The 26,062-nt window shown below is 40.1% G+C and overlaps 1 protein-coding gene and 1 long non-coding RNA gene across 12 annotated transcripts; one reads left to right on the top strand and one right to left on the bottom strand.

The window, feature by feature from the left end:
• Positions 1 to 4,665: 4,665 nt before the first annotated feature.
• LOC108899129 (protocadherin alpha-C2) lies at positions 4,666 to 26,056 on the bottom strand. Of its 10 annotated transcripts, none has more exons than XM_051072334.1 (3): positions 23,416 to 26,056; positions 7,785 to 7,820; positions 4,666 to 6,515 (listed from the first exon to the last, which is right to left on the bottom strand). In XM_051072334.1, the coding sequence occupies exons 1-2, from the start codon at positions 25,828 to 25,830 to the stop codon at positions 7,809 to 7,811; spliced, it is 2,427 nt and encodes an 808-aa protein (XP_050928291.1). In that variant the 5' UTR covers positions 25,831 to 26,056; the 3' UTR covers positions 4,666 to 6,515; positions 7,785 to 7,808. The 10 variants fall into 10 exon arrangements, with proteins under 10 accessions (XP_050928291.1, XP_018554923.1, XP_050928293.1 ...); XM_018699407.2 differs by lacking the exon at positions 23,416 to 26,056 and adding an exon at positions 20,288 to 23,348; XM_051072336.1 differs by lacking the exons at positions 7,785 to 7,820; positions 23,416 to 26,056 and adding exons at positions 9,118 to 9,855; positions 21,440 to 23,345.
• On the top strand, positions 9,529 to 21,393 carry LOC127142705 (uncharacterized). 2 transcript variants are annotated; one of them, XR_007813671.1, is made up of 3 exons: positions 9,529 to 9,601; positions 14,823 to 14,919; positions 21,283 to 21,393. It is a non-coding gene; the product is annotated as an uncharacterized LOC127142705 (long non-coding RNA). The 2 variants fall into 2 exon arrangements; XR_007813670.1 differs by lacking the exon at positions 21,283 to 21,393 and adding an exon at positions 18,368 to 18,478.
• Positions 26,057 to 26,062: the final 6 nt, after the last annotated feature.

Genomic DNA, 26,062 nt, shown 5'->3' with positions numbered 1-26,062 from the left:
TTTAGAAGAAGTTAGCAGAAGTTATAATCATACCACTTATGAAAATGGTCTTTAATATTTTAATATCAAAGTGTGTGTGTTTAAGTTTTGTTCTTACAAGAGGGGTTTTAAGGGTACAAATAATATTTCAAATCAGTGGGTCTGCTTTTTCCAAAATGTCTCAAATTATCCTATTTCAAGTTATATTATTCATTTTGTTTTATTTTTTTTTTTGTTTGTGTACTGTTTTTTGTGTGTACTGTAGTATTAAAGTGTCTGTGTCCCGCAAATAACAGGTAAATATTGTATATATGCCATCAAAATCACTGTGCCAAAACAGTTATAGTGGATGTGAAACGTAACCTCCCATTAGACATCTCGGAAAGGATGGACAGCTAAGTGTGTCAAGATGTAACAATTAGAGGACGGATACACGGGAACAATTTTATTTCCTTACCTGCAACACAAATAAGAATATAATTTTTTTTTAAAGAAATGCGATGCAAAACAGTACTAATTAAAAATTATTTTTCCTGTATGAAAAATTTAATCCTAACACAAATGTTCACCCATGTATTATTGGACATTTCATGCTCCATATATGCTGAGTTGTGTGATTACTCTTGACAAATTTCACTGTTTTGTGGCAGCAGTTAACAGTAAAGAATTGATTGAAGTTTTTCACTGTGTTAATATAGGTAAAGATGTGGGCATTCACATTCTATCTCTTTAAACTCTGTGTGGTCTACTCAGCACACTCCCACTATCTTTCTCCTATTGCAGAGGTGAGCAGTGACATCTCATGGATTAAATCTGCAAGTGCTGCTATGATTTGCTCGCTCATATGGCGGCTCTGCTTTGGTCATATGTAACTCTGCCTTGTTCCCCTTGCTGGAGCCTTTCTGCACTTCAGCAGTGCATTGGAAAATTCAGGGGAAAAAATGCCAAAAAAAAGCAAAATGATGAATCCACTAACAGCAGTCAGGAAACAAAGTGACCTACATGATAAAAACCTCGAATCTGCGCAACCCTCCCACCTGCTACGTATTGGTTTTGGATGTAAGATATACGTGCGCGTGCATGTGCGCTGCCGCATTCTGCATCACCTCCTCCTATTTTCTGCCTCCGTCGCAGTGATACCAGAGTATTTTAAAGTACCTCATTCTCATTATTATCAGCCCTTTAGGAAGCGGTAATATTTCGCAGACAGTGCTGCTCTAGTGTCTGCAGGCTGCGGATGCTGCACTGTGTAATGGAGGGTGGGGTGGGGGCGGGTGGCTTGTCTGAATATTAAATTACAGGCTGCTCCGGATCACACCGCGAGCTCCAGCGAACAGACAGCACGTCACCATAGCAACGTAGCTCCATTGAGCAGGTCGCTGTCCATGCTGCTGAAAGCAAGCATGCGCCCAGGAAGGAAGGAAGCAGAGGGGGAGGGATGCAGGAGCCGTGAATGCTGCAGACAAAGAAAGTCAGCTGTATCCACGCATCCTGAATTCTCTAAAATGTGTAAGATAGGTGTTACCCTTTGCCGTCATATAAATACGGGAGGGCCCTTATGATTACAGTATTTACGGTAATTATCTTGCAAAGAAGATTTCGGCTGGAGAGGTGTGTACTTGTAGCTCAGGCAATACTTGTAAAAGAAATACACAAAATATTACTCATGAAATCTAAATTTTGTATTCAGTATTACAAAAATTATGCATTGCAAGAGAGAGCCCAGATATATGCTGACAAATGAAGTCAATTACAGCATGGTGTACCGTGTGCATGTGTTAGCCTACTAGTGCCAGCTGGTGGTTGTTTTAGTGCTTTACCCCATATTGGTGCATTATTGTGTGTCCATGTGTTACTTTGCCAGAAGGCAAGTGCTGCAGACAACAGGCAGTGTGAGAGTCTCCTCTCATGGTCAAGTGGTGATAAGAAAGGAAAATGAGAAATGTGTCTTATCTCACTTTGCTCCAAACAAACCCAGTATTACTATTGTTGCAAAAAAGCTGTATCGTCTTTCTCATGTCTTGATCGGGGAGAGAATGCATGGAACACAATAAGATCATCTGTGGACTCACAACATTCTTCTCTTTGTAATATATATGAAGGTCGTTATTGAAAATTTCACCGCTGTTCTCAACCATCTTGTCTGGTTATGTTTATCTGTTGGAGCAAAGTATTTGTTGATCTATGACCATGTGCATACATGTGTTCCTATGGACACACTGTGTTAAGTAGTAACACATGGATAAAATAATTTGACACTTTAGCTCTCCCCCTCCCTCTATTGATTTGTCTCAGCTATGTCCTTGTAGTGTCATACTGTCTTTCTTGTGTGTTTGTCTGTCATGGAAAATTTATAATAAAATTTAAAAGGAAAAAAATACAATATTATCAAAACCAGACCCAAAATAAAAGCTTTTATTCTTGCTTTAATTAAGACAGCACAAAGATACCAACCTCTTGTGTGCGAATATGGAGAACAATAAATCAAAATAACTACTCCAGTGATTCTACATTTCAGTCTCTCCTGCACACATATGACCTCATCTCCCCAGAGAGATGAGGTCATACTGTGTGCACACACAAAGAGACAGAGAGAGTGAGACATACACATTTGCCCACATTCAGAAAAATTATTCAGCAAACAGATATTGTCTGTAAACAGTGTTGATACTTAACCAAACCCACTGATGAGATTTTGTGTTTCAGAATAATAAAATGTATCTTCATATGCTAAATACACACTAATTCAGCTTTAGCTAAATTCAGCAGACTACTGTTAGAGCTTCAGTTGAAGCATAATGTGGTTGATATTTTCCTATAAATGTTAATTATTTTTTGACATTGTGTTTCTTTGCAGGACAAAGATAGTCACGATGTCCTCACACATGGTGGATGTGCTGTGATCAGCCCAGAAGGGGCACTAAGTTGGAGTCTGTTTCCATTGCCATCATACATGAGAGAGGTATTGTCATGCACTTCCTCAGATGCTCATGGAAATGTCCCTATTGTTTTGACTCACACACATTGCACGTGAATTACTAACTTACTGTTTTTTAGAATAATTTTAACTACAGAATTATTTTTAAATTTAGAAGAAAAAAACTGCAGTGGAGCCCTTTGGCATCATAGTGATCTGCAAGTGTGATCCTCAGTCTGTTGAGAAAGGGATATTAATTCATATTAAAAGGGAATAAGACCAGATTTAAATGCTTTTTATCAAAAGGTCAAATATAGAAAAAGGGTATTGTCCCCTGGATAAGTTATAATTCAGAAATATTATCTAAAGCAAATTAATTACAAAGCTACTTATACTTGTGTACAGGGTGACTTGTCCCCGGGAAAGGGCAAGGGTTTGTTTGATGTTGAAATATGTGCACACAAGCATGCTGCCTGTGTGATGTCGTGGTAATTAATCTAATTTGTCAGTGTGAGATCAGTGTCATTGTTTTCAAGGAAAGGTGTTTGTATGTTCCAGTAAAGTAGATGTGCCTAAGTGTGGAGTGAGTTGAGCTAAAAATGTTAAATTGAGAGTTTTTGTTTTGTTTTAAGCAATATCACAGAACATTGTCATGAAGTATCACTGCTACCATGACTACTTCTATGATTATTCAAATGCATACAGTCTGAAGAAGTTATAACACAGTATTATTTAACTATCACTTTTAAATATTTTCAATAATTACTATTTATTTTGACAACAACCAGTAAATCCACACTTGGCTATCTTTTGTGGCAGAATAGCATGGTCGTGTTTACCATCACCATTTACAGCGGCATTAAGTGCAATGAAAGTTGGGGTTGGGACAGGAGTTGTGTGCACTACATTCTCTTTCAGCCGTTTTTACAGCTTACATGTAGTTTGCTAGTTTTTATCTTTTCAGACATAAAGACACCTCTTTAAGTAAAGCCAGCTCATTATGAACTTGCCTCAGAAATATTTCATGTTATATGTTATAGAGTTGTATTTGTTTCAGATATTTTGTGTTATAGAACTTAAATACAACAGTGGAAGTTTTATTTCCAGTCAATACTCACATTCCAGCAGCAGGGAAGTCCACAGTGCCAACTTGTGTTCTTGAAGTAGTGTGGCTGTAGAGATGGGATCTTTGTGGAAACACACACAAGGTACATTTTCTTTTCTCTGACACTTAAAGTCAGTGTGCCCATTTTGTTACTGATCTCTGTCTCAGTAATAGAGAAAAAAGATTAGCTAAAAATAGAAACCACACCTCTGAGCATTATACATCTACACAGACATATCTATCTACTATCTGGAATAATGATAGTGTTTGTGATTTTATGCCTACCATCATTTTGTAATCATTTTGTAAATTACAACGGCTGAACAGTGACATTTCAACTTAAATTGAAAAAAAAAAGCATAAACAGGATTATCTCTTGTATAAGACATACTGTAATTCAGCTTCATCACATTCTCTGATAGGAGTCTGACCTTTAATAAAAATAGTGAGGTGAAACTTAAGCAGGTTGGTTAATTAGTTGGCAAGGATGCGGCAGGCGTTATAATGATGTAAATTAGGTATTTAACCTTTTAACATGATCATCACAAATGTAGTTTGACTTTGATCATATCCACTAGGATGTCAACACAAAATGTAACTTATACAGTAATGCAGGTGTCTCATGCCTTTTGATGCAAAACTCAAGAGATTAAGAACTTCATCATTAATTTTGTTGTTCTATTTTGTTTTTGTATTTAATAGATCATACAGACCAGACCATTGCATACAGTAAGCTCACATTACACAAGTTACTACATATTGCACCATAAAAGTACCACTGTACAAAAGCACTTACTGTATATGTTTGCCTGTAACACATTACAACTTTTTACAAGTAATGCAATGTGAGCTGTGCTAAGGAGTTTGACTACATAATGTCTGATTGTTTTACTTTTTCACGTACTAGTTGGCTCATAAATCTGATGGCACAAAAGTTTTTTTTCAAGTCCAGCATTGGTACTGAAATGGAAAGGCATATGTATAGATACAGACATATGATATACTGTATGTCAGTCATGTCTGTATCCCTATTTGTATGTTGCATATGCAGATACAGACAGTAGTCAGTAATACAGATGAGCACAGCTTTCATTGAGCGATATCAATCACAGCTATGTTGTTCCAGTACTGCAACATAAACATCAAGTTGATATGTTTAGTTCAGACTTTTAAACTTGAAACACAATCTCAGAAGATGATAAGATGATAAGATGATTTGGCTTTAGAAAATTAAAAAAGTTAAAGTACAACGTCATGTTTGTGTTCTGTATACAGTAGTCATGAGGAGACATTAATCAACCTATTCTCAAAGACTCACTGTGTTCACTTGTGTGAATCACCTAGACTCATATTCTCTAATAATGTCCAAGTGGACAAAACATTCAAGCACACTGTACACTTAAGGTTAAGTTAGGACTACACTTAAATTTCTAAATCCTCAAAAAATGCCCCACTGCTGCCAGCCATTTTCCTCTAGAAACTATAAAAAGGAAATGAGATTACAGATCTGTTAAACCTCTCTGAAGATCCCAGGGCTCTGTAATAAGAAAGTATTACACTGTTGTACATCTTATTGTGATACCATTAAAATGTAATCGTCCATCTTGTTTTGAAACAGACTACAGTGATGCCTAACCACAAACAATGGATTGCTCAATATCATAAAATATCTACAGTGATCAAAGTACTTTGATTATTCCATGCAAAAAGAACTGAAAGGCAGATACATAATGACAAAAGGCCTCACTCTTATCTATTTGATGTACTGGTAAACTTAACTTAATCTCTTACCACTCTCATTCATGTAGTTAGGCCTAGCTCACATATAAAGCACAAAGTCAAGTACAAAACAAAAAACTACTAAAAGCTACCACACTTATAAAATACTGATTCCCTTTAGTTTCACACTTTAAAACTGGTGCTTTTCTGACATTTACTTAATTGTGCTGTTTCGCTTCTTAGTTAACTTATACAGTATATAATACATCAATGCTGTAATGGAGCAAGACAAAAAGCACAGAGGTTAAAAATGTAATATCCAACATGTGTTTCTTTTTTAGAGAGGGAAAACAGTCTCTTAAAGGCATTTCAACATTCCTGTGTCCATTCTGTTAGTCCTTGTTCTGGCTTCTTAGAATATCCCATGGTGCAATTTTTTGTACAGTCCGCTTCTTTGCGAGTATCTCCTCTTTGAGATTTTTTGTATGAAGGTGTTGGAGTGTGGTTGAAGCCATGCAGTCTTATCATGCATATTGAATGGACAGAGAGGCATTGTTGATTGGCTTTTTATGTGCTTAAAGAAAGAGAAGGGGAGGGGCGTGTCTTTGATTTGCCACCATAGTCCATTTGGTGTTAAAGCAGGACAACTACTAGGGACCAGACTGAGCAGGATGGACATGGGGGTGGGGACAGGGGGTTTCTCCTTTCCTCTGTGAAGCTTTCCTGTCAGCGTAGATCAAGTGTGCAGCTGGAGGTGCGGCCTTATGTGGAACTGCTGCTGCTGGTGGTGGATGCCTGCCAACAATACAAGAGAATTAGATAAATAAGGAGAGGAACCACAGCATTGACAGCCTTGTGAGCGGCCAAACTGACAAATCTCATGCAGCCGATGTCTGTCACTCAGACAGGGGCTTCAGGCAGAAGACAGTGTGGGTGAAGGGGTTGGGCAGATCCTTGAATATGTAGTGGTGAGGTAGCAAGTCTATCAATGAATACCATGCTCCAGGATTACGTGAAGGAGAGTGGTTGCTAGGTAACTGGGTGACTGGTTTCACTTTGCGCCTCTCCTGCACAAAGAATTAGGTCACAATTCACACTACAGCAGACAGAAATTCAAAAGTGTCATTCTGTGAAGTCAGTAACACTCAGTTGAATTACATCTTTGACTAACTCAATCGTACAGAAACAGCACAGTGCAGTCCCACTCAGACATTCAGTAAAAGTGATGGGTCAGTAGGGGATGAACACAGATTAATCTTCACATGCACAGCATCCTTTTGAGAACATAGTGATTCAGTTAAAGACACATCAGTATTTTCTGACATGTGTATTAAGAGCAAAAAAGCCACATTGTGAAAATAGCAAAGCCGGCAGATAGTAAAATTATTAGTTGATTAGTTGAAGGGGTTTTTAGAGCTGTAATCTATGACCTTCAGGCAGAGCAGCATGTTGATGTTATTTTGTATTGAATAGTTTGTGCTGTATGAGCCTGGGAGACAGGTGTGTGGCTCTGGGACTGGCAATAATTGACTCTCACTTTGTTCACCAAAAGTAATGACTGCAACAGGAATACTGTTTTAATACTGCTTCATCTGGATCACCACGTACATTAGTATATTATCAGTACCATTATGATTATTATAGTTTACTGTCTTTGTCCCCTGAGGCCCACAGGGGCATTATGTCAAATTCTACAAAAACTTTGGGGTGGGGGGACATAATCCTGAAATACTGGCAGAAGTAGTGTTAATTATTGTGTGTTAGATAGCATAGAGGGATTTTAGTGGGCTTTAAGGATGATACTGTAATATGAGTAACAGGAACCAAAATGTGGGCATGAAGAGGCCAACACAGGAGATTTGGCAAACTGCATGTGATGTCAACTAAGTGACCCTTTGCAATTAAAAAATCTCCTTCTCCAAAACAAATTAAACAAGACAAAAGAATAAAGAAAAAAACATCCACTGAGAACAAAACAAAGACAGAAAAACAATTCAAACACTAAGTTCCGTAACATCATTCATAAAAGGGCATCCGGGGCGGGGGAGTGAGACTCCTGCATACCTCCATCTGCAGAGTGGACTTCCCTCATTTAGGGTACTTTAGAGTGGGGAGAAAAAGAAACAAGCAATTTAATGGTCAGGTCATTGCAAGCACAAGGAAGGATTATTTGTGTATGTATCCTATGGTCACAGAGTTGGTGTCGAGGCGCTATGAATGAAATGTTATCTTTGAAATATAGCACAGATTGAGCATGACTAGTATGCCTTTATAACAGACACTGCAGCTTGTTATAATTAGTCCTAAAAAAGTGGGTTAAAACACAGTTTTGCATTTAGCAATACAGTATAATTGTTTTTTTCTTCCAGCAGCATACTTACCATAGATAGATAGATAGATAGGTAGATCCATTCACAGGTTAGCATTCATGATATCAATTTACAATATGCTGGCAAAAAAATCATTTTAAACTGTTGGTTCTGTATTTCAAGTATGTCCTGCAGTGTTGAAGAGCACAAAAAAGTCCAACACCACACAAGTAGCAGAGCTCATGTGCAACATCATGTGCATCAGTGAAAACACAACCATTCCACTGATATTCCACTGATATCACAACTTTGTTGTTATGGCTGTAAACGGTCAGCCACTTTGTGAAGAGGTCACACATACACACAATTGAGAACAGTAAGTATGTTCGGTGCAAAACACAGACAATATCAGAAGTGCAGGAAAAAATGATGTATGTAGTTCTATGCAGAGTACTGATGCTCAGTGTTTATGCATATTTAGTTATTCTGTTTTGTTTGAAATATTAATAATATTACTTTCCCATTGTATAAACCACAAAACATATTATAATTATTCTTTATTATCACTAATACTTGACGCAAACAAGATTTACTTGAAACTACAGTGTCAGTGACCGTTACTGAAAGTTAAGAATAAGGGGTTTATTCAAACTCCAGTTAGTGGCCATTTGTACCTGCAGAGTAGAAGCTGCTGAATCACTAGTCTCTGTCAGTCCTGTTCCTCTTGGTATACTGGACACGATGTATCTGGAGCCCTTTGGCAGAGGCTGTCTGACCACCAGTTTTCCTTTCCTGGTCTCTGCTAGAAACAGACTGTACCAGTAGGCATCGTTGGAGACCAGAGTGGAATCTGCGATGGTGGAGTTCCTCTCACTGATCACACTGTTCCTGCACTGAGGAGCCGCTTTGCTGGGTTTGGGTTTCTGACACTTGAGCACGATGGTGACTAATATGGTGATCAGCAGGAGAAATGACACCGAGCCCAGACCAATCACCAAGTACAGGTTTAGGTCTGAGAAGATGTCATACTCTAGAGGCACCTCAGTCATGTCAGAGTAGGCCTTAACAGCAGTCTCCACTGTGCTCACCTTGATGGTGACTGTAGCAGAGAGAGCAGGCTCCCCGTTGTCCTTGGCAACAACAACCAGTCTCTGGTGGCGTGGATCTCTGTAACTGAACATCCTCATAGTCCGGATCTCTCCGTTGTATTGATCCAGACTGAACAAGGTGGCGTCAGTCACCTGTAGAAACTGGTAGGTAATCCGAGAGTTGTGCACCGAGTCTGTGTCTAAGGCTATCACCTTGGAAACCAGAGAGCCTTTATCGGTGGATCTGGGGATCTTTTCCTCCACCACCGAGCCGTGCGCGCGCCACGGAGACACAATAACCGGAGTGTTGTCATTCTGGTCCACAATAATGATGTGGACGGTCACGTTACTGCTGAGTGGAGGTGAACCAGAATCTCTGGCCTCGATGTGGAAAAGAAACTCCTTCTCAATCTCATAGTCAAAAGTTTTTAGTGCGTAAAGATTACCGTTCTCTGGATTGATGGAGAACAGCATGGACATGGAGGTGTTGGCTATCTCCTTCTCTAAGATGAAATAAACTAGATACTGGTTTTCATGGAGGTCAGGGTCAAAGGCTGTGAGTGAACTGAGCAAGGCCCCAGGTGCGTTATTCTCCATTACACGTATAGTATAAAATGACTGAGGGAACTGTGGAACATTGTCATTAACATCCAGCAGCTCTAACGTCATAGTCTCATTGTCAGATAAAGGAGGAGAACCTCTGTCTGTTACAGTGAAAGTGATGTCATATTCTGGAACCTTCTCACGGTCTAATGGCTCTGACACCACTAATTCATAATAGTTATCAGAGGATTCTCTCAGTTTGAAAGGCATATTATCTGGAATATGAAGATCAACCACTCCATTGTCACCAGAGTCTTTATCACTGACACTGACTACAGCTATCACTGTGTCTACTGGCTCATTTTCTTTTATTGGACTTTGAAATGATTTAATAGATATTTCTGGGTGGTTGTCATTCATATCTGTCACCTGTACTGTCAGTTTACACTGTCCAGATAAGGAGTTAGGCCCCTTATCTGTGGCGATGATCTCCATTTCATAAAGTTTAATATCTTCATAATTAATCATCTCTTTCACTCTGATTTCACCATTTTCTGGATTTAGGTTAAACATATTTTGTGTTCTCTCTGATGTATACAAACTGTACGAATAAACAATATCCGAATTGGACCCCTCATCTACATCAGTGGCGTTTAGTTTGATTACTAGACTTCCAATCGGGGAGTTTTCCATCACATCTACGACGTATTTGTCTTTTTCAAATGAAGGGGCGTTGTCGTTCACATCGAGCACGCGAACAATAATGCTGGCTGTACCTGTGCGCGTGGGGACTCCACCGTCCACAGCGGTCAGTATCAGATTATGAACAGCCTGCTGTTCTCTGTCTAAAGCTTTTTTAAGTATCAAATCTGCAAACTTTGACCCATCTCTCCCGGTCTGAATTTCAATGGAGAAGTGTTCACTTGAGCTCAGGTGGTAATTTTTCACAGAGTTCGATCCAACATCTGGATCGACTGCGTTATTCAGTGAGAATCTCTCTCCAATGGGGCTTGATTCCGAGATGTCCAAATGCATTGTTCCTCGTCGGAAATGGGGAGCGTTATCATTAATATCCATGATTTCTACCTCGATATTAAACATTCGTATTGGGTTTTCAATCGTAGCGTCCAGTTTAAGAAAGCAAGACGTGGTTGTTTTCGATGGGCACAAAAACTCTCTGTCTATCCTCGCTAAAATGAATAGCTCTCCCGTGTCCTTGTTGATATCTAGATATTTTTTATTGGCTACAACATCTACGCGCATTTTCCTTCCCTTTAGCGTCCTCACATCTAATCCCAGATCAGTTGCTAAATTAGCAACGACAGAGCCTTCCTCCATTTCTTCGGGAACAGAATAATGGGTGACTGTGGATACCGTGCTGATGATGGCAGAAAGAAAAATAAATACGGAAACGTACCCTCTCCTGAATGACTGTCGGATATCATGCGCCATCATGGAGAGTCCGAACTTAAACTCTTGAAATGTGCAGAAACGTGAATAAATCGTCCTCTAGTTTAATGAACAAACGAACAGAGGATCTAACATGAAAACGTTTCTGTTCGCGTTGACAGGCAATGACGTGCATTTAATACCACCACTGACTCTCCTTCCTCCAATGAAATATCGTGAGAACGACGACTTCATCAGTGAGTGTGTTTTCCTGGATTGTAGCGACGAAAATAGTCTTGTATGAGTATTTGCAACTTTTTAAAACAATAAATTAATCTTATTTTAAACTGAGATGGAATGCGAGTGGATTTTGAATACAGTTTCAGAAACTGGAAATAAATATTTCTTTACGTTTTATTTTCTGATTTATAATTCTTCATTCTGTTGGTGGGACGTGAAATTCTGGCCATTTGATAAATCATTTTCAGTTTGCATTTATTGTATGTTTACATTTCTATATAAACGTTTTGCTTGTTTTTTGCTTGTTTTTGCCACATTTGCGTACAGTGGTTAAAGGCAGACAGTATGTATCACTGTGTCCTCTTTCCCTTGTGTTCCGCGAGTTTTACGCACGGGTGTCTGTGCGTAAAAACAATACCAAACATGAGGAAATGAAAACTGTCCGCATGTGCGTGATCAATAGTTTTACATTTCTGTTACTTCCTATTTAACGCAATGTCAATATCCCCAGCATCGTGTCTCGTTTCTACTTAATATCTAATGTTTGCAGAAAAATACACACTGGAATCAGGGTCATGTCTATAATGCATCTCAAGCATATATAAGACATAATAGTGCATTTATAATAATATAATCACGCACATCAACTTATAACAAGTTTTATCAAGTATTAGAAGCGGTGTACATAATTGTAATTTAAGTTTAGCACTTATAATGCTTTTTGCCTTCCTGCCAAAGTGACAACAGTGTTTGAAAGATAAATCTGAGTCCTGGGTTACACAGCACATTATAACTACCATAATTTTAACCACTTAATTGAAAAAAAAAAAAAAACATAGACAACCACTCTAACATATCATTACAGTTTTTGAGATGGAATATTGTCTTATAAACAACCGCTGAGGAAACCTAGTGTTTCAGCAGTTGTGAGTATTTCCTAATGTCATGCAACAGTTGATCAGTCACATGACATCTATGATTCCTGCCCAACCAGTAATCCCACTTAATCAATTTTAAATGTTCCCGCAAAAGTTTTGTGGTACAGTTTCCATGGTGCCTTCATACTTCAACTCTGAATGTCTGCCATGCATGTTCAAAGTATTGAGAGGGGTCCAGTTTTTGAGTAACAAAAAAAAAAAAAAAAACCTTTATGCCAGGTACCTATTTGCAACCTTTCCTAACTGGTGGATAAATACATTAAACTGGGATTGCACTCATTTTGTATTCTGAGGAGACTCTGTTATTTCAACTTTTATTTACCCAGTTTAGGTTAGCTGAGCTCACAGTAACACCCTGTTTCACTCTGTTGTACAATTACACCTGTCCTGGAAGGTTGCCCAATACTGGCCTAATCTTGTACCACTGGGTACTATGTTTGGTGTGATGGTGCCAATTTCTGTTTTAATTAAAATGAGAAGTTGTGTGTTTCAGAAAATAAAGACTTGACGTGCCTTTGATAATCATATACACATTAACTCGTTTGGCAGATGTGCTTATCCAAAGCAATATACAAGTTAGTGACAACACTAAAGCTTCAATGCAGTAGAAAACCATGAATTAAGTACAAAATACTGAATCTGTTAAATAAGACAAAGTGACAGGAGATAAAAGTGCATAGTTAGTGCTAGCACTGCATGTTATGGTGTTGCAGGTGCTCTCTGAAAAGATGCGTCTTCAAGAGATTCTTGAAGTTACAGAGTAACCTTCACCCCACCCCTGTGCTATGATAGCATTTGGAAGCTCATTCCACTATCAGGTAACCACAAAAGAGAACAGTCTGGACTATGATTGCTTTGAGTAAAGGGATAGCAATAACAGACAACAATACTTGCAGGAATGCAGTGGTCAAGAAAGAGCATAAGCCTGTATGATTGAGTTCAAGTAGTACTGTGATTTATTTATTTAATTATTTTCATGTCTTACACTTTACTTGTAGGCAGCAAATACTGCTCTTAAGTCCTCATAATTTTGTTATGGTATCTTACACTTGCTAATAACTTTTTACAGTGCTGTCACTTTACATAAAGATCACAAAGTCATGCTATAGCATATTGTTGATGTTAATGTGACATTATTCTGTTTCAGGATCTTGTAATTTAAAATCTGTTATGATATGTTAATTAAGTTCTCTATGTGTCTTTATGACTGGCTAAAGTTATAGTATTTATAATGTGCTGTGTAATCCATGGCTCCAGGATTCTTCTCACAAACACGGTTGTCATTTTGGCATGAAGGTATAAAGTACCTTTTACCTTACTACCTTCATAGAAACTAAGTGTTACGAGAAAATCTATTTAGGAAAGGGAAATATAAATTGTTTGTTAAATTGCTCAAAAAATTTCTCAAAATCACATTGAAATTGAACTAAAATTAGATGCCAACAAGTGTGGGAACTATTATCTAACACATTGTTAATGCAATGACATTATTTTTTATTTTTTTTTACTTCTGAAGCATAGTTCATTTTAGGCAGTTGTTAACTCTTTATACATAATAACCTTAAAGTAAGTGAGGAGGTAAGTACAAATTCTCAAGTGCTGACATTACAAAAATCCCATGACTGCTGTGGTGTATTTATAGGTATTCACGAAGTGAAGATGTATGGAACACATGTTAAATTTGTTTTTCCCCATACCTGCAGAGTAGAAGCTGCTGAGTCACTGGTCTCTGTCAGTCCTGTTCCTCTTGGTATACTGGACACAATGTATCTGGAGCCCTTTGGCAGAGGCTGTCTGACTACCAGTTTTCCTTTCCTGGTCTCTGCTAGAAACAGACTGTACCAGTAGGCATCGTTGGAGACCAGAGTTGAATCCGCAATGGTGGAGTTCCTCTCACTGATCACACTGTTCCTGCACTGTGGAGCCGCTTTGCTGGGTTTGGGTTTCTGACACTTGAGCACGATGGTAACCAATATGGTGATCAGCAGGAGAAATGACACAGAGCCCAGACCGATCACCAAGTACAGGTTTAGGTCTGAGAAGATGTCGTACTCTAGAGGCACCTCAGTCATGTCAGAGTAGGCCTTAACAGCAGTCTCCACTGTGCTCACCTTGATGGTGACTGTAGCAGAGAGAGCAGGCTCCCCGTTGTCCTTGGCAACAACAACCAGTCTCTGGTGGCGTGGATCTCTGTAACTGAACATCCTCATAGTCCGGATCTCTCCGTTGTATTGGTCCAGACTGAACAAGGTGGCGTCAGTCACCTGTAGAAACTGGTAGGTAATCCGAGAGTTGTGCACCGAGTCTGTGTCTAAGGCTATCACCTTGGAAACCAGAGAGCCTTTATCGGTGGATCTGGGGATCTTTTCCTCCACCACCGAGCCGTGCGCGCGCCACGGAGACACAATAACCGGAGTGTTGTCGTTCTGGTCCACAATAGTGATGTGGACGGTCACGTTACTGCTGAGTGGAGGAGAGCCAGAGTCCCTGGCCTCGATGTGGAAAAGAAACTCTTTCTCGATCTCATAGTCAAAAGTTTTTAGTGCATAAAGATTACCGTTCTCAGGATTGATGGAGAACAGCATGGACATGGAGGTGTTGGCTATCTCCTTCTCTAGGATGAAATAAACTAGATACTGGTTTTCATGGAGGTCAGGGTCAAAGGCTGTGAGTGAACTGAGCAAGGCCCCAGGTGCATTATTCTCCATTACACGTATAGTATAAAATGACTGAGGGAACTGTGGAACATTGTCATTAACATCCAGCAGCTCTAATGTCATAGTCTCATTGTCAGATAAAGGAGGAGAACCTCTGTCTGTTACAGTGAAAGTGATGTCATATTCTGGAACCTTCTCACGGTCTAACGGCTCTGACACCACTAATTCATAATAGTTATCAGAGGATTCTCTCAGTTTGAAAGGCATATTATCTGGAATATGAAGATCAACCACTCCATTGTCACCAGAGTCTTTATCACTGACACTGACTACAGCTATCACTGTGTCTACTGGCTCATTTTCTTTTATTGGACTTTGAAATGATTTAATAGATATTTCTGGGTGGTTGTCATTCATATCTGTCACCTGTACTGTCAGTTTACACTGTCCAGATAAGGAGTTAGGCCCCTTATCTGTGGCGATGATCTCCATTTCATAAAGTTTAATATCTTCATAATTAATCATCTCTTTCACTCTGATTTCACCATTTTCTGGATTTAGGTTAAATATATTTTGTGTTCTCTCTGATGTATACAAACTGTACGAATAAACAATATCCGAATTGGACCCTTCATCTACATCAGTGGCGTTTAGTTTGATTACTAGACTTCCAATTGGGGAGTTTTCCATGACATCTACGACGTATTTGTCTTTTTCAAATGAAGGGGCGTTGTCGTTTACATCGAGCACGCGAACAATAATGCTGGCTGTACCTGTGCGCGTGGGGACTCCACCGTCCACAGCGGTCAGTATCAGATTATGAACAGCCTGCTGTTCTCTGTCTAAAGCTTTTTTAAGTATCAAATCTGCAAACTTCGTCCCATCTCTCCCGGTCTGAATTTCAATAGAGAAGTGTTCACTTGAGCTCAAGTGGTAATTCTTCACAGAGTTCGATCCAACATCTGGATCTGCAGCGTTGTTCAGTGAGAATCTCTCTCCAATTGGGCTTGATTCCGAGATGTCTAAATGCATTGTTCCTCGTCGGAAATGGGGAGCGTTATCATTAATATCCATGATTTCCACCTCGATATTAAACATTCGTATTGGATTTTCAATCGTAGCGTCCAGTTTAAGAAAGCAAGACGTGGCTGTTTTCAGTGGGCATAGAAACTCTCTGTCTATCCTTTCTAAAATAAAGAGCTCTCCCGTGTCCTTGTTGATATCAAGGTACTTTTTGTTGCCTACACTGTCTACTCGCATTTTCCTTCCCTTTAGCGTCCTCACATCTAATCCCAAATCAGTTGCTAAATTAGCAACGACAGAGCCTTCCTCCATTTCCTCGGGAACAGAATAATGGGTGACGGTAGATACCGTGCTGATGATGGCAGAAAGAAAAATAAATACGGAAACATACCCTCTCCCGAATGACTGTCGGATATCATGCGCCATCGTGAATAATCCGTATTTAAGGTCTTGAAAATCTGCTATGTGGTGGAGCAAGGAGAATCAATTCTTTCATTCAGTTATGACGAGCAACGAGGGTCCTAACTGAAAACGTTTCTTTATGCTGGTATCAGCAGAGATGTACGTCTAATAAGCCTGCCTGCCCAGTCTCCAATCAACTATGTTGAGAACGATGACCTCATCAGTGAGTACGTTTTCGTGGAGAGCAGCGACCTACATAGTCCTTTACAAGCCCTTGCGCCTCATCAAATATCGTGGATTTCATGGTTTCGTTAGACAAAAATGAGTTGTGAGCAAATTTTGATAAACCGTGTGATCAAATATTTGACTTTTTGAACGTATTTTAATCTATATTTTACGGAAGTGGAAGTAACAATTACAAGTTCTAACATTTTATTGCTTTACTGTGTTTATAAGTATGCAAACGTACTGTTATCTTATTATATGTTAATTTTACATATACTACTTCATATTCTGTCAGTGCAGATAAGTGATGTGAAAACCCTTGCCTTCGTGTTTGACGTTAACGCAGTATTGTGTGTATTAAATCCTCCTAATATGGTTATATAAATTAATTTACACGCATATTAGGTGTCTATTTTAATCTGTCTGGCTCTTACACATGCAGTTTCGAATTTAAACCATACCTACAGTATGCAAGAGGAACTGATTTATAGAAAGCACAGAGGTTGCCAACACACATTGATTTGTCTAGTTAAACTCAGAAGAATCATTTTAACGTTTAAATAACTGGGTGTAAACTTTCATTACAACTAGTAAGAAGAAGGCAAATATGTTTCTGTACTTGATTACGAAACATTAATAAAATATGAATTTTAAGAGTTTGTATCTCTATGAAGGTTACATCTAGGTAGGTCTTAAAAAGAATTATGAATCAGAATCTTCATCATTGCAACAACCAAATAACCACTACCATAAAATGCAGTAATGTGCACAGCTTTGCTGGATGCACATGTTTGATGAAGATCAGTGCCAATCACGTTGAACTGAGATTTTTCCATACCTGTAGGGTGGAAGCTGCTGAGTCACTGGTCTCTGTCAGCCCTGTGCCTCTTGGTATACTGGACACGATGTATCTGGAGCCCTTTGGCAGAGGCTGTCTGACCACCAGTTTTCCTTTCCTGGTCTCTGCTAGAAACAGACTGTACCAGTAGGCATCATTGGAGACCAGAGTGGAATCTGCGATGGTGGAGTTCCTCTCACTGATCACACTGTTCCTGCACTGAGGAGCCGCTTTGCTGGGTTTGGGTTTCTGACACTTGAGAACGATGGTGACTAATATGGTGATCAGCAGGAGAAATGACACAGAGCCCAGACCAATCACCAAATACAGGTTTAGGTCTGAGAAGATGTCGTACTCTAGAGGCACCTCAGTCATGTCAGAGTAGGCCTTAACAGCAGTCTCCACTGTGCTCACCTTGATGGTGACTGTAGCAGAGAGAGCAGGCTCCCCGTTGTCCTTGGCAACAACAACCAGTCTCTGGTGGCGTGGATCTCTGTAACTGAACATCCTCATAGTCCGGATCTCTCCGTTGTATTGGTCCAGACTGAACAAGGTGGCGTCAGTCACCTGTAGAAACTGGTAGGTAATCCGAGAGTTGTGCACCGAGTCTGTGTCTAAGGCTATCACCTTGGAAACCAGAGAGCCTTTATCGGTGGATCTGGGGATCTTTTCCTCCACCATTGAGCCATGCGCGCGCCATGGAGAGACAATAACCGGAGCGTTGTCGTTCTGGTCCACAATAATGATGTGGACGGTCACGTTACTGCTGAGTGGAGGAGAGCCAGAGTCCCTGGCCTCGATGTGGAAAAGAAACTCCTTCTCGATCTCATAGTCAAAAGTTTTTAGTGCGTAAAGATTACCGTTCTCTGGATTGATGGAGAACAGCATGGACATGGAGGTGTTGGCTATCTCCTTCTCCAGGATGAAATAAACCAGATACTGGTTTTCATGGAGGTCAGGGTCAAAGGCTGTGAGTGAACTGAGCAAAGCCCCAGGTGCGTTATTCTCCATTACACGTATAGTATAAAATGACTGAGGGAACTGTGGAACATTGTCATTAACATCCAGCAGCTCTAACGTCATAGTCTCATTGTCAGATAAAGGAGGAGAACCTCTGTCTGTAACAGTGAAAGTGATGTCATATTCTGGAACCTTCTCACGGTCTAATGGCTCTGACACCACTAATTCATAATAGTTATCAGATGATTCTCTCAGTTTGAAAGGCATATTATCTGGAATATGAAGATCAACCACTCCATTGTCACCTGAGTCTTTATCAGTGACACTGACTACAGCTATCACTGTGTCTAATTCTATGTTTTCATTGACTGGACTCTGAAAAGATTTAATAGATATTTCTGGATGGTTGTCATTCATGTCTTCAACCACAATCTTTATGGTACATTGTCCTGATAAACTATTAGCTCCATGGTCAGTTGCTATAACTTCCATATCATAAATCTTGAAATCCTCGTAGTTTAGCATTCCCTTGACAGTAATTTCACCAGTGGAAGGATTCAGATTAAAAGTTTCTTGTGTTTTCTCTGACGTATATAAACTATATGAATAAGTTATATCAGAATTTGACCCCTCATCTAAGTCTGTTGCACTGAGATGAATAACAAGACTTCCTATAGGAGAATTTTCCATTATTTTTATGTCATAACTCGGTTTTTCAAAAGCAGGACCATTGTCATTCGTGTCCAATACACGAACAATAACACTGGCAGTACCAGAACGAGCAGGTTTTCCTCCATCCACAGCTGTGAGTATTAAATTATGAACAGCCTGCTGCTCACGATCTAATGTCTTTTTTAAGATTAGTTCAGCAAATTTCGACCCATCTCTTCCTGTCTGAACTTCAATATTAAAATGTTCACTTTCACTCAGATAGTACGTTTTAACTGAATTGCTTCCGATATCAGGATCAACAGCATTACTGAGAGAGAATCTCTCTCCTTTTGGTGTCGCTTCAGATATGTCTAAATGTATGACGTCTCTTCGAAATTGTGGGGCGTTGTCATTCATATCCAGAATTTCTACTTCTATGTTAAAAATTCGTACTGGGTTGTCAAGTATTACCTCCAATCTGAGATAGCATGATGCTGATGACTTCGTGTTGCAAATATATTCTCTGTCAATCTTCTCAACAATGTACAGCTCACCAGTCTCTTTGTTCACATCCAGATATTTCTTATTTGCTATGATGTCAAGACGCATCTTCCTCTGATTCAGTGTTTTAACATCCAGGCTGAGATCAACAGCAAGGTTAGCGACGACTGATCCTTCTTTCATTTCCTCGGGTATTGAATAATGAGTCACTGAGGTCGATATGTTACGAACGTAAGAAAAAAGAGTAAGAACAACGAGCAGCACGTACCTTTTGCAAGACTCCATTGTTACAAACGACCGCGTTTTTGTGTACGTCTTTTCTGTGGTTCAGACTTTATAATGTAGGTTTCAGGTAACATTAGGTTTAGCTGTAACGTCCCTGATCCCACGTATTTTCACACGTTTAATCCCAAGAATATTTCGGCACTAAAAATGGACGAGCGCGTTTTCGGAGCGTCGTTTCAGCACCACGGAGCTGTCCGGTTGATTCACGATCTGCCGTAATGTCAACCGGTCAGTGTCATGGCGTTTATGAGCTGGCATTTTACTAAGAAAACAGCGCCACCCTTTAGGGTTTTAAAAACTATTGTAGCTAGTTTAACACGATGACCCTAACATTTCGTGTATTAGTATCAATGTCAGTTTAAACTGCGTATTGCGGACAAGAATGATAAAATTTGAAAACGTTCTTTATGATTTTAACTGATGAAGCTTATTTTGATTTTTTTTTTTTGTATCATTTAAAAAGAAATATTACTTAATATTGATAAATGTAGACACAAATGTGTGTATTGGATTCCTACCTGCAGTGTGGAAGCTGCTGAGTCACTAGTCTCTGTCAGTCCTGTTCCTCTTGGTATACTGGACACGATGTATCTGGAGCCCTTTGGCAGAGGCTGTCTGACCACCAGTTTTCCTTTCCTGGTCTCTGCTAGAAACAGACTGTACCAGTAGGCATCGTTGGAGACCAGAGTGGAATCTGCGATGGTGGAGTTCCTCTCACTGATCACACTGTTCCTGCACTGAGGAGCCGCTTTGCTGGGTTTGGGTTTCTGACACTTGAGAACGATGGTAACTAATATGGTGATCAGCAGGAGAAATGACACAGAGCCCAGACCGATCACCAAGTACAGGTTTAGGTCTGAGAAGATGTCGTACTCTAGAGGCACCTCAGTCATGTCAGAGTAGGCCTTAACAGCAGTCTCCACTGTGCTCACCTTGATGGTGACAGTAGCAGAGAGAGCAGGCTCCCCGTTGTCCTTAGCAACAACAACCAGTCTCTGGTGGCGCGGATCTCTGTAACTGAACATCCTCATAGTCCGGATCTCTCCGTTGTATTGGTCCAGACTGAACAAGGTGGCGTCAGTCACCTGTAGAAACTGGTAGGTAATCCGAGAGTTGTGCACCGAGTCTGTGTCTAAGGCTATCACCTTGGAAACCAGAGAGCCTTTATCGGTGGATCTGGGGATCTTTTCCTCCACCACCGAGCCGTGCGCGCGCCACGGAGACACAATAACCGGAGCGTTGTCGTTCTGGTCCACAATAATGATGTGAACGGTCACATTACTGCTGAGTGGAGGAGAGCCAGAGTCTCTGGCCTCGATGTGGAAAAGAAACTCCTTCTCGATCTCATAGTCAAAAGTTTTTAGTGCGTAAAGATTACCGTTCTCTGGATTGATGGAGAACAGCATGGACATGGAGGTGTTGGCTATCTCCTTCTCTAGGATGAAATAAACTAGATACTGGTTTTCATGGAGGTCAGGGTCAAAGGCAGTGAGTAAACTGAGCAAAGCCCCAGGTGCGTTATTCTCCATTACACGTATAGTATAAAATGACTGAGGGAACTGTGGAACATTGTCATTAACATCCAGCAGCTCTAACGTCATAGTCTCATTGTCAGATAAAGGAGGAGAACCTCTGTCTGTAACAGTGAAAGTAATGTCATATTCTGGAACCTTCTCACGGTCTAACGGCTCTGACACCACTAATTCATAATAGTTATCAGAGGATTCTCTCAGTTTGAAAGGCATATTATCTGGAATATGAAGATCAACCACTCCATTGTCACCAGAGTCTTTATCACTGACACTGACTACAGCTATCACTGTGTCTACTGGCTCATTTTCTTTTATTGGACTTTGAAATGATTTAATAGATATTTCTGGATGGTTGTCATTCATATCTGTCACCTGTACTGTCAGTTTACACTGTCCAGATAAGGAGTTAGGCCCCTTATCTGTGGCGATGATCTCCATTTCATAAAGTTTAATATCTTCATAATTAATCATCTCTTTCACTCTGATTTCACCATTTTCTGGATTTAGGTTAAACATATTTTGTGTTCTCTCTGATGTATACAAACTGTACGAATAAACAATATCCGAATTGGACCCTTCATCTACATCAGTGGCATTTACTTTGATTACCAGACTTCCAATTGGAGAGTTTTCCATGGTATCTACGACGTATTTGTCTTTGTCAAATGAAGGGGCGTTGTCGTTCACATCGAGCACGCGAACAATAATGCTGGCTGTACCTGTGCGCGTGGGGACTCCACCGTCCACAGCGGTCAGTATCAGATTATGAACAGCCTGCTGCTCTCTGTCTAAAGCTTTCTTTAAAATCAAATCTGCAAACTTTGACCCATCTCTCCCGGTCTGAATTTCGATGTCAAAATGTTCACTTTCACTAAGATGATAGTTTTTTACTGAGTTCGAACCAAAATCGGGATCAATAGCATTGGTTAGTGAAAAGCGTTCCCCTGCTGAGGTTGATTCGGATATGTCCAAATGCATTGTATCTCTACGAAAATGAGGTGCATTGTCGTTAATGTCCATTATCTCAACTTCAATATTGAACAGTCGAATCGGGTTTTCAATTGTTACATCCATTTTAAGAAAACACGACGGATTCTTGCTGTTGCATAGATACTCCCTGTCAATAGTCTCTGCAATGAATAGCTCTCCTGTTTCTTTGTTGATATCAAGATATCTCTTATTATCGATGACATCCAGTCTCATTTTACGGTGACCCAAGGCTTTTGCATCGAGGCCTAAATCCAGTGCTAGATTAGCAACCACAGATCCCTGCTCCATCTCTTCGGGAATTGAGTAGTGCGTAACGGCAGATGTAGTGGAGATAATTACACATAACAAAACAAACAGCGAGACATACCCTCTCCAAGGCCGGTGGCGGAATTTAAAATCCATGATCATTAGTTTGTCTTTGTCGGCAGTAAGAGGATCTTCAGGTTATCAGAGTTTATATGTCGGCTTCGAACCAGCGTTACTGTATGAAAATACCAAAACGAATTATTATATGTCGACCATTGCCTTCCTGACACGGGAGCAGTGTAAAAATGGCTGCTCTTTTTCTTTCAGCAGTCTTGTTACAGTTACGTCACAAACATGTTGTTTTTGGTGGTAAAGAGCGACACTCTGTGTCCAAAGTAGCTGGCGATAGCGGTGGACCCCTAAATGAAGATCTACAATTGAAATCTTCACATTTAAAAGTAGAGCTACAATTCCTTGTGGAAATCAATAGAAATATGCTGTAAAGATATTTTCTGACACTCAGGAAGTTAGTACTAAGGTATACTGAAAGAAAACAACTTGAATGAACTGCATGCTGCAGACGGAATTTACACACGGATGATCAGGTTTTGGATAGAAGTGATTTAAAAACGAACGAATGAACAGCTGATTTTTCGTTTTGGGTTATGGAGTTGGGTATTTTACATCCACTTTGAAAAGGTGGATGTCAAAATGAGTAGGACTTATTGGTCAAAAATTCTATTCCAGAACTGGATGGAAACAAAGAAACACTTATCAATACCAGCTGAGCAGAAGGTTGCATATCACTCAAGGTCATTCTTTTGGTTTCACTGAGGACATCTCTGTGTAAAACATGTTTAATTGCTGTTTTTCCATACCTGCAAAGTAGAAGCTGCTGAGTCACTAGTCTCTGTCAGTCCTGTTCCTCTTGGTATACTGGACACGATGTATCTGGAGCCCTTTGGCAGAGGCTGTCTGACCACCAGTTTTCCTTTCCTGGTCTCTGCTAGAAACAGACTGTACCAGTAGGCATCATTGGAGACCAGAGTGGAATCTGCGATGGTGGAGTTCCTCTCACTGATCACACTGTTCCTGCACTGAGGAGCCGCTTTGCTGGGTTTGGGTTTCTGACACTTAAGCACGATGGTAACCAATATGGTGATCAGCAGGAGAAATGACACTGAGCCCAGACCGATCACCAAATACAGGTTTAGGTCTGAGAAGATGTCGTACTCTAGAGGCACCTCAGTCATGTCAGAGTAGGCCTTAACAGCAGTCTCCACTGTGCTCACCTTGATGGTGACTGTGGCCGAGAGAACAGGCTCCCCGTTGTCCTTGGCAATAACAACCAGTCTCTGGTGGCGTGGATCTCTGTAACTGAACATCCTCATAGTCCGGATCTCTCCGTTGTATTGGTCCAGACTGAACAAGGTGGCGTCAGTCACCTGTAGAAACTGGTAGGTAATCCGAGAGTTGTGCACCGAGTCTGTGTCTAAGGCTATCACCTTGGAAACCAGAGAGCCTTTATCGGTGGATCTGGGGATCTTTTCCTCCACCACCGAGCCATGCGCGCGCCACGGAGAGACAATAACCGGAGCGTTGTCATTCTGGTCCACAATAATGACGTGGACGGTCACGTTACTGCTGAGTGGAGGTGAGCCAGAGTCCCTGGCCTCGATGTGGAAAAGAAATTCCTTCTCGATCTCATAGTCAAAAGTTTTAAGTGCATAAAGATTACCGTTTTCTGGATTGATGGAGAACAGCATGGACATGGAGGTGTTGGCTATCTCCTTCTCTAGGATGAAATAAACTAGATACTGGTTTTCATGGAGGTCAGGGTCAAAGGCAGTGAGTGAACTGAGCAAGGCCCCAGGTGCGTTATTCTCCATTACAAGTATAGTATAAAATGACTGAGGAAACTGTGGAACATTGTCATTAACATCCAGCAGCTCTAACGTCATAGTCTCATTGTCAGATAAAGGAGGAGAACCTCTGTCTGTAACAGTGAAAGTGATGTCATATTCTGGAACCTTCTCACGGTCTAATGGCTCTGACACCACTAATTCATAATAGTTATCAGAGGATTCTCTCAGTTTGAAAGGCATATTATCTGGAATATGAAGATCAACCACTCCATTGTCACCAGAGTCTTTATCACTGACACTGACTACAGCTATCACTGTGTCTAATTCTATGTTTTCATTAACTGGACTCTGAAATGATTTAATAGATATCTCTGGGTGGTTGTCATTCATGTCTTCAACCACAATTTTTATGGTACATTGTCCTGATAAACTGTTAGCTCCATGGTCAGTTGCTATAACTTCCATGTCATAAATCCTGAAATCCTCGTAGTTTAGCATTCCCTTGACAGTAATTTCACCAGTGGAAGGATTCAGATTAAATGTTTCTTGTGTTTTCTCTGATGTATATAAACTATATGAGTAAGTTATATCAGCATTTGATCCCTCATCTAAGTCTGTTGCACTGAGATGAATAACAAGACTTCCTATAGGAGAATTTTCCATTATTTTTATATTCAAACCTAATTTTTCAAATGCAGGAGCATTATCATTTGTGTCCAACACACGAACAATAACACTGGCAGTACCAGAACGAGCAGGTTTTCCTCCATCCACAGCTGTGAGTATTAAATTATGAACAGCCTGCTGCTCCCTATCTAATGTCTTTTTCAAAATTAATTCAGCAAATTTTGACCCATCTCTTCCTGTCTGAACTTCAATATTAAAATATTCACTTTCACTCAGATGGTATGTTTTTACTGAATTACTTCCAACATCAGGATCAACAGCATTACTGAGAGAGAATCTCTCTCCTTTTGGTGTCGCTTCAGATATGTCTAAATGTATGACGTCTCTTCGAAATTGTGGGGCGTTGTCATTCATATCCAGAATTTCTACTTCTATGTTAAAAATTCTTACCGGGTTGTCAAGTATTACCTCCAGTTTAAGATAGCATGATGCAGATGACTTTGAAGGGCAAAGATATTCTCTGTCTATCTTCTCAACAACATACAGTTCTCCAGTCTCTTTGTTCACATCCAGATATTTCTTATTTGCTATGATGTCAAGACGCATCTTCCTCTGATTCAGTGTTTTAACATCCAGACTGAGATCAGTAGCAAGGTTCGCGACGACTGATCCTTCTTTCATTTCCTCGGGTATTGAATAATGAGTCACTGAGGTCGATATTTTACCAACGAAAGAAAAAAACGTAAGAACAACGAGCAGCACGTACCTTTGGCCAGACACCATTGTTACAACGGACCGCATTGTTATATGTGCTTTCGCCGCACTTCTGACGATATAATGTACGTTTCCAATTACACTGACTTTGGTATAACGGGTTTGACCCCAAACGTATTCACGCAGTTTTCATCCAGAAGGTATTTCAGCACTAAAAAGGATAAGCGCGTTTTCGGAGCGAAAATTCAGCACCAAGGAGCTGTCCGGTTGATTCTCGATCCGCCGTAATGTCAACTACAAACTGTCATGGCGTTCATGC

Source organism: Lates calcarifer, linkage group LG8, assembly GCF_001640805.2.
Source record: "Lates calcarifer isolate ASB-BC8 linkage group LG8, TLL_Latcal_v3, whole genome shotgun sequence".
Classification (NCBI taxonomy): domain Eukaryota; kingdom Metazoa; phylum Chordata; class Actinopteri; family Centropomidae; genus Lates; species Lates calcarifer.
Note: the sequence above shows the minus strand (reverse complement) of the source record. Positions and strands in the feature narration are given on the sequence as shown.